Genomic DNA, 12,811 nt, shown 5'->3' with positions numbered 1-12,811 from the left:
CACAGCAAATGACGAAAATAACAGAGGAGCAAGAACACCTCCCATTTTCAAGAGCATTACAGTTTGCGCTCTACTTTTCCATCAACGCCGTAGCCACTGAGGGTCAGAAGAAGCTGTGAGAGCAGGCCAAAGGGTATCACTATTATTTCAGAGGGGGTGGGATTCAGCAAAGTCAGTAGGGTCTGGGGGCTCAACTATGTCCTTCTAATTCCCAGCCCAGGGCCCCTCCCGGCCCACCATGCCCAGAGAGTGGGAAAAATGGACAGTCCCTCCAGGCACTTGGCACTGCTCAAGTCCAAGTGCCATGTGTGAGCTTACATGTGTCATCTCACCCAAACTACATCTTCGACGAGCGTATTAAACCCTATGAGCCCATAATGCCTTATCTGGGAATGTGTCCTCAGGAAATGTCTAGATGCATGGAGAAAACTTTTCCAAGAAAAAAAAGTGCAGCATGGTGCTTTTGTGTGATAATGCAAAAGAGACAGGGAGGGAGCTAGAGAGGCAAGGAGATTGGACAGAGGGGTTTGAACACCCGCAGGGTCTGGAGGCTTTATGAACTGCAGTCTCCTGCTTTAGATCTGGCAAGAACGGCAGCTTCAAAGGCTGGTGAAGACCCACGTGGCACAGACATACCTACGCAGGTAGAGTAGGGTCTCAGACACGTGTAAAATATACTAAAAGAAAATACATGAAGACGCTAGATTCAGAAGGGAACCTGGGATGCTGTGTTTCTCCTTCTTCTTTCCACTGTTTTTATACAACAGGCATGGACTAGTTCCTAATGGGAAAAATATCGGGTTGGCCAAAAAGTTCTCTTGGATTGTTCCATAACATCTTACAGGAAAATCTGAACAAACTTTTTGGCCAATCTAGTACTACGCTCCCTTTTTCTCTTTTGAAAGAGGTATTTCATGCTGATTTCACACATATATTACCTTCAAAGGCGTCACAGCCAAATTCACTTCATGGTGCTTTTTCTGAAGTTCGTCAAGCTGAAAGAGAACCAAGATTTTTGATAACGCTGAGTGGCAGGTACCACAGCTTGCTGCGTGTACAGGCAAGCCGTGCTCAGAGAGCTTGGCTCGCATCTCTTTTCCCCCAGGAGTTGGTGGTGAGAACACAGGCCTTTCCCATCAGCTGCTCGACCAGATCAGAGGAGGAAGGATTCTCTGAGCACCAGAGAATGAGCTCTGCCAGACCGCAGGTGATGAAGCCATTCTGTTGCCTTTTCCTTGAGGAAGCAGGGCTTCCTAGGTAGCTCAGTGGTAAAGAAATGGCGTGCCAATGCAGGAGCTGCAGGAGACACGGGTTCTATCACTAGGTCCCTCCCCCTGGGGGAGGAAATGGCAACCTATTCCGTTATTCTTGCCTGGAAAATCCCATGGACAGAGGAGCCTGGCATGCTACCGATCATGGGGTTGAAGAGTCTGACATGACTGAGCATGCAAGCATGCAGTCAGAAAGAAAGATTTCCCCATTCCCCATGCAGAGGTTGCCAGAGTTTTTTGGTGCGGTCTTAAACCTATAGGCGTCCTAGACAGATGCCTGAGTCCTGTGACTTTGAGAAAGTCAAGTCTTCCTGTGCCTCAGTTTCCTCACCTGTAAAGTAGGTGCCGTGTTGTTGCTGTTTAGTCACTACGTCGTGTTCCACTCTCTGTGACCCCGTGGACTGCAGCTTGCTAGGCTCCTCTCGTCCATGGGATTTCCCAGGCAAGAATACTGGAGTGGGTTGCCATTTCCTTCCTCAGGGAGTCTTCCTGACCGAGGGATCAAACCAGTGTCTTCTGTGTGACAGGTGGATTCTCTACTACTGTGCCACCTGGGAAGCCCAGGGGTAATATTACTGTCCACCTCACGGGGAAGATTGGATGAGGACTCTATGAATCGATTCCTGTAAAGTGCTTAGGGCAAGGCCTGGTATCTGGCCAACATTCAGTGAATATAAACCATTATTATTCTCTGCGGCAGGCACATGTATGAAGCCACCTTGGACCTTCCAGCCTAGCCCAGTGCCCAGGTGAATACCACTGAGTGATCCTCACTGATGCTCTGCAGAGTAGAATTGTGCAGCCAAGTCCTGCCTTAAATTCCTGACCCATAAAATCATAAGCTACAATAAGATGGGTGATCTGGGAATTCTTCTCACTCACTCTCTGATTTTCTCTGTAATCACTACAAGAAAGCTAGATAGATAAAAGTCCTTCTTCCTCTCCCCCAAGCTCTTTTGACCTCTAATACTGTTTTCAACCCTGCATTACCACAATCAGAAGCCATATGTGTGTATACACACAGATGAAACTATACTATACAAAATGCTTTACATCTTGTTCTTACAGCTTGCTGTTGTCATTTAATATAAAATCCTGGGTGTTGATTCCACCTTAATACATACAAACCAATCATATTCTTTTAAAATCTTGCACATTATTTAATCATGAGATTGGAACAAAATTATTTAACCAATTCTTTGTTTATGAAAATTTATATTGTTTCTATTTCTTTGCTTTAAAAATAAGACTTTAATGAACATTTCCATATATCTATTTTGGCACACTTCTCTGAATATATCTGAAGATTAAAATGCCAGCTCCAAGCATACTGTCTTCTATTCAAAATGCACATCGTAATATTTGCAGGCTTGGATGAAATCTTCTCTCTACTTCAGTGTAAGAAATAGCATGAATATATTGCTGTGAGCTATTCCCTTCTCTTCCCATGGAGAAGGGAATGGCAGCCCATTCCAATATTCTTGCCTGAAGAATTCATGGACAGAGCAGCCTAGTGGGCTACAGTCCATGGGGTCGCAAAGAGTCAGACACTACTGAGCGACTAACGTGTATACTGGGTCATTTGCAATTAAAAAACAAATGAGAAGTGAAAAGACAACAGAATGGGAGAAAATGCACATCCTATAGCTAATAAGGAACCTGTGTCTATAATATATATAAACTCTCACAACTCAACAACAAAAAAGAAACTATCCAATTACAAAATTGAGGGAGGGAGGATCTGAATGGACATTTCTCCAAAGAAGACACATGAATTGCACATAAATACATGAAAAGATGCTCAAGGTTATTAGCCATTAAGGAAATGCAAGTCAAAACCACAATGACATGGCACCTCACACCCACTAGGACGATTAGCAACAAAAAGACAGACAGTAGCAAATGTTGGTGAGAACGTGAAGTTGGGACCTTCATCCATCACTGCTGCTGCTAAGTCACTTCAGTCGTGTCCGACTCTGTGCGACCCCATAGACAGCAGCCCACCAGGCTCCCCCGTCCCTGGGATTCTCCAGGCAAGAACACTGGAGTGGGTTGCCATTTCCTTCTCCATTCACTAGTGGTAATGTAAAATGAAGCTATCAGAGACAGATCTGACAGTAACTGTGATTAAAACGCTTAATAATTATATTACAAGACTTTCATCAGAGAACTGGAAGCTATCCAAAAGTAACCAAATGGAAATTCTAAGACTCCAAAATACAATACCTGAAATGAAGAACTAAAATAATGAGTTTAAGAGCAAATTTGATCACCTAAAGAGTATTATATAACTGAAAGATGGATTAGAAAGAAATATCCAAACTGAAGCAGAAAAAGACAAAAAGAATGAAAGTAATTTTTCAAAAAGACTTAAACACATATTGGATATGGTAAAAAAAAAAAAAAAGTTCTAACATGTGTATAATTGGAGCTATATTTTTCACACATCAGTGACAGACAGGACAAAAATGTCATCTTACCTCCCACATTGAGGGCACAATGAGAAATATCCCCCCATGAATGGCTTTGACTTTGGAAGTGGGTGCCAGCATTTTATGGAAAGCAAATTTGCAATATGTATTTACGATGAGCACTATTTCTTCTCTTTGAACCAGTAATCCCAATTCTCTGAACTACTGTAAAAAAAATGATATACGTGCTAAGTCGCTTCAGTTGTGTCCAGCTCTCTGCAACCCAATGGACCTTAGCCCACCAGACTCCTCTGTCCATCAGATTCTCCAGTCAAGAATACTGGAGTGGGTTGCCATGCTCCTTTCCAGGGAATCTTCCCAACCCAGGGATTGAACCCATGTCTCTTGGGTCTTCCACATTGGCAGGCAGGTTCTTTACCACTAGTGCCACCTGGGAAGCCCCTTTTTCCTTATAAACATACTTGAATATGTAAGAAACTCCCCCTACCCCCTGCTTCATTTTCTTTGAACATTACACCCGCTTGAAGGATCTTAGTTCCCTGATCAGGGAAGGAACCTCGGCCCCATAAAAATGATATATAAATTAATGGAAATAACTATAGATCCAACAGTAGGGGAACAGAAATCACAAACACCCCATAGATTACTGCACAGTCCCAAAAATAATGGACATAAAGGCTATGAAGCAATATGGATAGAGGACATAAAACTCCATGTATAGTGTATTCGATTATACAAAAAATGCATTAAAAGGAGTCAGAAATCACATCAAAATGTTGATAGTATATTTTCACTCATCAGTTTGTCAAAAAATATATAAAATGTGATATGATTCAGGGTAACCAGTTGTGGGCAAGCAATTGCACTCATTCCTGGTGAGAGTATAAATGACATAACCATTCTGGAGGGCTAGTTGCCATTATCGATCAAAGTCAATATAGCCTTTGACACAGTAATTCTTTCACTAAGATTTTAGCCTTTGCATATGTTGCAGAAACATACTCCAAGATAGATGGATAAAAATGCTTGTAGAGCAAAGTAACAGAAACAATTCAGATTTACTTAAACAAAGATTCCATTAAGGAAGTTATGGTTTGGCCTCTGGAAAAATAATATGCAAGAGTTTAAAATACTGTAGTTCAATTTGCATGTATTGATTTGAAAATATCACCAAAATTTTGCATTAAATGATAATATCAAGATACAGAATATTTCTGTACGGTATGATTTCAGTACATGAAAACTCAGCAGTGGCCACAGGACTGGAAAAAGTCAGTTTTCATTCCAATCCCAAAGAAAGACAATGCCAAAGAATGATCAAACTACTGCACAATTGCACTCATCTCACACACTAGTAAAGTAATGCTCAAAGTTCTCCAAGCCAGGCTTCAACAGTTTGTGAACTGTGAACTTCCAGATGTTCAAGCTGGATTTAGAAAAGGCTGAAGAACCAGAGATCAAATTGCCAACATGCGCTGGATCATCAAAAAAGCAAGAAAGTTCCAGAAAAACATCTACTTCTGTTTTATTGACTATGCCAAAGCCTTTAACTGTGTGGATCACAACAAACTCTGGAAAATTCTTCAAGACATGGGAATACCAGACTACCTGACCTGCCTCCTGAGAAATCTGTATGCAGGTGAGGAAGCAACAGTTAGAACTGGACATGGAACAACAGACTGGTTCCAAATTGGGAAAAGGAGTACGTCAAGGCTGTATATTGTCACCCTTATTTAACTTCTATGCAGAGTACATCATGAGAAAGCTGGGCTGGAGGAAGCACAAGCTGGACCAATCAAGATTGCTGGGAGAAATATCAATAACTTCAGATATGCAGATGACACCACCCTTATGGCAGAAAGCACAGAACTAAAGAGCCTCTTGATGAACGTGAAAGAGGAGAGTGAAAAAGTTGGCTTAAAACTCAACATTCAAAAAACTAAGATCATGGCATCTGGTCCCATCACTTCATGGCAAATAGATGGGGAAACAGTGGAAACAGTGACAGACTTTATTATTTTGGGCTCCAAAATCACTGCAGATGGTGACTGCAGCCATGAAATTAAAAGATGCTTGCTCCTTGGAAGAAAAGTTATGACCAACCTAGACAGCATATTAAAAAGCAGAGACCTACTTTGCCAACAAAGGTCCGTCTAGTCAAAGGTATGGTTTTTCCAGTAGTCATGTATGGATATGAGAGTTGGACTATAAAGAAAGCTGAGCACAGAAGAATTGATGCTTTTGAAGTGTGGTGTTGGAGAAGATTCTTGAGAGTCTTGCAGTCTTGGACTGCAAGGAGATCCAACCAGTCCATCCTAAAGGAAATCAGTCCTGGGTGTTCATTGAACAGGCTGATGCCAACCTGATGGGCTGATGCTGAAGCTGAAACTCCAACACTTTGGCCACCTGATGCAAAGAGCTGACTCATTGGAAAAGCCCCTGATGCTAGGAAAGATTGAAGGTGGGAGGAGAAGGGGATGACAGAGGATGGGATGGTTGGATGGCATCACTGACTCGATGGACATGAGTTTGAGTAGGCTCCGGGAGATAGTGAAGGACAGGGAGGCCTAGCATGCTGCAGTCCACGGGGTTGCAAAGAGTCAGACATGACTGAGAGACTGAACTGAACTGAACTGAGGCACACAAATAAGTACTGAAATGTGGGTACATAGGGTTGAAAAAATAGAAGTCAGAAGGGGTTGGGGTTGAGGGGGAGAAAGGACCATATTGCTCTGCATTTTTTAAATATTGAGATAATTTTAGGTTTATATACAGTTTTTTTCTTTTTTATTTTTCTTACTGGAGGATAATTGCTTTACAATATTGTGTTGGCCTCTCTTATGTACAGTTTTTTTTTTTCAAATAATAATACAGAGAGATCTCTTGCATATTTTGCCTGCTTTACTCTAATGGGAACATTCTGTAAAAATATAGTATATTACAACCAGGTATTGATGTGGAGACAATGTACCATTCTTTTTTTTTAGTTTATTTTATTGAAGTATAGCTGATTTACAATTTGGGGTTTTTGTTGTACAGCAAAGTGACTGTTATACCTATATATATGTTCTTTTTCATATTCTTTTCCATCATGATTTATCACAGGGTATTGAAAGTAGTTCCTTGTACAATACGGGGCTTCCCAAGTGGCTCAGTGGTAAAGAATCTGCCTGCAACGCAGGAGACACGGGTTTGATCCCTGGGCCAGGAAGATCCCCTGGAGGAGGAGGAAATGGCAACCCACTCCAGCATTCTTGCCTGGAAAATTCCAAGGACAGAAGAGCCTGGTGTACTACGGTCCATGGGGTCGCAAAAAGTCAGACATGACTGAGTGACTGAGCGACAGACACACTGTACCGTAGGACTTGCTGTTTATCCATTCTATATATAACGGTTTGCATCTGCTAATCCCAAGCCACCATTCTTACTTGGATCTCTCTACTGTGTGTGTGTGTCCCAATTTATGGACAATTTTACCACCTACACAAGCTTGTGTCTCCACCGCCACAGACACAATACTAAACCATTCTAACAACTGCTCTTGTTGCTTTTTTTATATTCACACCCACTTACCTCCTACAGGAAAAAGACTTTTATTTAGGTACCATTTGACTTTTTAAAAAGCTATATACATGTATTCCTGGAGGAGGGCATAGCATCCCACTCCAGGATTCTTGCCTGGAGAATCCCATGGACAGAGGGGCCTGGTGGGCTACAGACCATGGGGTTGCAAAGAGTCGGACATGACTGAAGTGACTTAGCATGCATGCACACATGTATTATTATTTTTAGATCTAATAGAAGTTACCCAGATGGAGGGATTACAAGGCTTGTTTTTCTTTCCTATACTGCTCTGTACTTTCAAAATCTAATAAATGCTTGCAAACTGCTGGAAATGTCCAGTGAGCTCTTAATTCTTCTTTCCACTTTCTAGTCTTGCTGGAGTGAAGGAACATTAGTTTACAGGCTGGAAAGGAAGTGTGGGCCCAGCCTACCTTGCCCTTGAGATGCTCCGCTTCCTCGCGAGAGGCCTGCAGCTCGCGGTGCGCAGACCACTGGTCTCGGAGCTGGCGCTGCAGGGTCAGTACTTGGTGATGGAGTCGTCTGATGTGCCGCCTGAGGTCCTCCTCGGAGGCCGAGGCTTTCCGGTCCTGGAGCTGAGGAACCAGAGTCGAATGCAGTTCTTAGGTTATCTTCCAAGTAATCTGCCTTCATCAACAGACAGTACCTGCTTTCCTTCTTGTGTTTCTGCTTCTATGTGTCTCATAGTCCACAGATTTTATAAAACAAAGTAACAGAAATCATTCCAAAAACTATCAGTCAGCATAAACATCATTCTCACCCATTTATTATCTTATATTTTCAGTCTCTCGTCACTGATTCAATGGACATGAGTTTGAGCAAGCTCCGGGAGTTGGTGATGGACAGGGAAGCCTGGCGTGCTGCAGTCCATGGGGTTGCAAAGAGCCAGACACGACTGACTGAACTGAACTGAACTGAACCCAAGTACACATACGAGTGAGCAGCCCCTGCTGAGTTTCTTGAGTAGGGGAGTTGGGGAAGGTCCAGGGAATCACAAAATAACATTCTAGAGTGTTATTTTTTAAGCTTATTTTGGCATATGAAAACTACGCAAATGGCACGGCATCCCAGAGTTTGTTTTAATAGATGCCCGTCACCATCGTACTGAAACACAGTATGATGACTGAAATCTAGTGTTCACATCCAATTATGAGATGCTTATTACACTAAAGTTTCATATATTCACAAGAAAGAGAAGATACTGCATTTTCCTTAAGCACTTTTCTTGCTGCTGCTGCTAAGTCGCTTCAGTCGCGTCCGACTCTGTGCGACCCCATAGACGGCAGCCCACCAGGCTCCCCTGTCCCTGGGCCTCTTCTTGGGTCAAACCTGAGCAGGTTTCATATGAACATCAAGTAAGGAATTTCTGGGAGGGCAGAAAGTGAGAAGGCTGATTCATCACCTTGAGAAATGTGGTCAAATGGTGGTGATGCCACTGCCCCCAGTGGTTCTGGACTCTAATTTTTATTTTGTAATAACTTATATAAATACATACACATAGGCAGGTTATATGTGTGTGTATATGTCTACACACACACACACGGCTTCCCTGATGGCTCAGTGGGTAGAGCATCTGTTCTGCCTGCAATGCAGGAAACACAGGAGGCACAGGTTCGATCCCCGGGTCAGGAAGATCCCCTGGAGGAGGGCATGGAAACCCACTACCAGCATTCTTGCCTGGAGAATCCCATGGGCAGAGGAGCCTGGAGGGCTACAGTCCATAGGGACTCAGAGTCAGATGTGACCGAAGCAATTGAGCATGTGCACACACACACACACACACATATATAGCCGCATATTTTTTCGGAGAAGGCGATGGCACCCCACTCCAGTACTCTTGCCTGGAAAATCCCATGGACGGAGGAGCCTGGTAGGCTGCAGTCCATGGGGTCACTAAGAATCGGACACGACTGAGCAACTTCACTTCCACTTTTCACTTTCACGCATTGGAGAAGGAAATGGCAACCACTCCAGTGTTCTTGCCTGGAGAATCCCAGGGATGGGGGAGCCTGGTGGGCTGCCGTCTATGGGGTCGAATAGAGTCGAACACGACTGAAGCGACTTAGTAGCATTTTTTCTATATAACATTTATATGCCATATATATCTTTTGTATCCTGCTTTTCTCCCTTAATACCATGTCATGGTATTAAACTAACCTGTTGTTAGTTTCTATATGGCATCCTGTGGTATACCGAATACTCAGATTATTCTAATATTCTGCTGCTGTAATTGGGGATGTGACAGAAAGCCTTATCTGACACAGCTCTCGTTCTTCCCCTGAGGTCATCAAAGGGTGACTTTCTGTATCAAGAGCCTGAGCATCATTAAGCTCTTGATTCATGCTACTAAGGTGGCCTTGGGAGGGAGCAGTCTTGCTAATAATAAGAGCTCCAACTGCAATAAGTCAGGGGCTCCAGAAACCTGAGACGCTTCACACAGCCCTGCTCACGGTCCCAGCTGTCTAGCTTTCATTGGAAGCAGCCTCCCTGGGAACTGAAAGTCCACAATACATCTCTTCCACGTGTTCCTGACCTGAGTGTGAGCTGGCAAGAGGGGAGGAGAGAGAAGATGGCAGGGAGGTAGAGAGGACAAAGTGTGACTTGGTGGCTTGTAAGCCAGGAATACGATAGCAGAATGTGTTTTTTTTTAATTAATAGAAATCCACAAAGCGTGGGCCTGAGATTCACAGACTGGGCCCCCTCAAGAACAGATGGGTGCTCCGAATGGCTCTGTAAAATCTAAGACTTGCAAAACAACTTGGCCTTTCTGGGAAGTTTGGTGTCTTCGCTGCCTCCCTGCTCTGCAGTGACTTGGGTTTCATCCCCAGCATCCTGAGAGAGCGTCCACAGGACATTCTAAAGAGGATGAGAGTGCGGAGTGGAGGCCAGCCCGGCCTGCCATGTGGGACTGCCCCAGACAGTGACCCTTGTTACTGGAAGCGACGGCCAGAGCCTGGGGCAGGCACACTTTCAGAGGCTCTCTCCACTCTCCAGGGAGGTAGCGCACACAGATGTGCAGCGTTTGCTGACTTTTGTAGTGTAAACGCCATCACGGCCAACTGCAAGCTACAAAAACGGCATCATGGGAGAGATGCGCGTGAGCCACCTCTGCACTGAGTCCATCCTGGAGGATTGGGAGGAGATGCCCTAAAGTGAGGGCTTCCCAGTTGGCACTAGTGGTAAAGGACCTACCTGCCAATGCAGGAAGTATGAGATGTGGGTTTGATCCCTGAGCTGGGAAGATCCCCTGGAGAATGAAATGGCAACCCACTCCAGCATTCTTGCCTGGAGAACTCCCTGGACAGAGGAGCCTGGTGGGTTACAGTCCATGGGGTCACAAAGAGTCAGGCATGACTGAAGTGACTTAGCACACATGCAAGCCCTAAAGGGAGACCTGGAGGGTGAGCAGCAGTTCCCAGGAGAAAGCTGGGATGTGGGAGGAGCAAATCTAGGATCCAGAAGTGTAGAGATTGGGGACCTATCTAGCAATAGCTGACATTTCCAAGGGGCCAGATTGTAACTCACCAGAAGGAATCTGGACTTCGTACCAAGTGCAACAGGAAGACACAGAAAGCTTTAAGGGTTTTTATTTTAAACAAATAAAAACACGATCAGGTTTGTGACTTGGGATGAAGGAAACAGAAAGCTTTCCTCCCCCTCTGCCTCCTGTCCACCACCAGTTCCACTGATTCCAACTATGGTTTTTGTCTGGAATCCTCCGTGTTTTGTTTTTGTTTTTGTTTTTAATTTCAAATTCCTCTATGCTAGCATCATCTCTTGGCAAATTCCTCTTGACTGTTCTCCTTGTGTCTTCCCTGTGTCTTTATAGCAAACAGTGTTCTTTTTACCACAGAAATGTAATCATGTTGTTCTGACGAAAACCCTCCAACAGTTTCCCAGTGCATTTGGAAGTGATCATAATTAGAGCCTACCAGGCCTTCTGTGGTCTTTCTCATGACAGCTTTCCCATCTACACCTCACTCTACACCTCACACGTGCCCACTGTGATACAGCCATGCCAGCAACTTTTTGCTTTTCCAATAACCCAGGCTTATTCCTGCCTCAGGGCCTGGCCACTTGCTTCTCCCTCTGCCTGGAATGTTCTTCATCTGCTTCTCCTTTCAAACCTTGAAACTCTCAGCTTGAAATTCACCTCCTCAGCGTTCCAGTCCCCACCTGGTCTGACTAGGTGGGATTTGACAACTGTAAGATATGAGGAAACTACACAGAAACAATTCTCTGCAGGCACGAATGGCGACCAATGCAGGGCTACCATCCTTGAGAAAAAGCACACCCAACAAGATGAGCTCCACATTCTCCCTGGAACATTTTGCAAACCATGGCTTAGGGAAATAGATCCCAAGCTGAACGCTGTGGTCCTGTTAAATGAAACCAGAGACTGGGGTCAGGGATGCTATGACAGCTGGGATGTGTGGAACAAAGTAGCAGAGAGAAGTGAACTGCAGAGGAAAAATCCAGACACTGTCTTAGAAATACCCCTGGGTCCTTGGTTGAATCATAAGTGGCACGGCATAGTGCAAGACTCTGAGATCGTGAAGGACAGGGAGGCCTGGTGTGCCACAGTCCACCGGGTTGCAAAGCGTCAGGCACAGCTGAGTGACTGAACAACAACAGAAGCCTAGTATAGAACAGAAGCTGGGAGGTCAGCTGCTGAAGAGATTTTGGAGGTCGTGCACGGCTACAAAGATGGCCGAGCCAGAGCGGACAGTCTTCCGTCAGTGCTCTGAGAACTCACCTGATACCACTGGAACGCCATGCCCTAGAAGCCAGGGCCATGCTTCAGGAGTGAAATCAAGCCTGGTACTCAGGGGGAAACTGAAATAGACACGCAAGGGAATAATATGATCTGCTGGTCATTCAGCTACCTACTAGAACAAAACTCACTCAACCTGCTCTAGAGGAAGCTAATAAACAGGAATCCCTACAATATGTTCTGCATGGTGTCCAACATTAAAAAAAAAAAAATTACTAGTCACATGAAGAAGGAGAAAAGTGGGATTTCACTAAGAAACAAAATAGTCAATAGAAACAGACTGAGTGATCTACATATTGGAGTTAGCAGACAAGAGGGCAAAATAACTATGATTATATTTCTTTAAAACACAGGAAAAGATGGAGCAAAATGAATGATAGTATGGAGTATTTCAACAGAGAATCAAAATCTCTTTTGAAAGGGTAAAATGAATATTTGATTGCAAAATACAATAAAGGAAATTAAAAACTAGTTAGATGGATTTACTAGAAAACAGGACATGGCAGAACTTTTAGTGAGCTAGAAGACAGGTCAATAGAAAACTCAAACTGATGCACAAAGAGAGAAAAAAATATAGAAGAGTTTCAAAAGATGTGGGGATAAAGTTAAAAAAAAAGTCTGGGTTTCTAGGAGAGAAGAGAAAAATTGAAAAGAACAAAATATTTAAAGAACTAATGGCCAAGAATTTTGCAAATCTGATTAATGACATGACTCCACAGTTTCAAGAGGTTCAGAAAAAACAAGGAGGATAA

At 43.8% G+C, this 12,811-nt stretch overlaps 1 protein-coding gene across 1 annotated transcript in view; it reads right to left on the bottom strand.

The window, feature by feature from the left end:
• Window positions 1–12,811, bottom strand: part of C6H4orf50 (chromosome 6 C4orf50 homolog) — a 64,085-nt gene that overhangs the window by 16,720 nt on the left and 34,554 nt on the right. Inside the window, exons 7-8 of the mRNA XM_070371902.1 lie at window positions 7,699–7,860; window positions 939–995 (exon numbers count right to left, since the gene is read on the bottom strand). Of these exons, the coding sequence (XP_070228003.1) occupies window positions 939–995; window positions 7,699–7,860 (219 nt within the window). The remainder of the gene's footprint in view (window positions 1–938; window positions 996–7,698; window positions 7,861–12,811) is intronic.

Source organism: Bos mutus, chromosome 6 (assembly GCF_027580195.1).
Source record: "Bos mutus isolate GX-2022 chromosome 6, NWIPB_WYAK_1.1, whole genome shotgun sequence".
NCBI lineage: Eukaryota > Metazoa > Chordata > Mammalia > Artiodactyla > Bovidae > Bos > Bos mutus.
The sequence above is the reverse complement of the archived record's forward strand: the minus strand, read 5'-3'. Positions and strand labels throughout refer to the sequence as shown.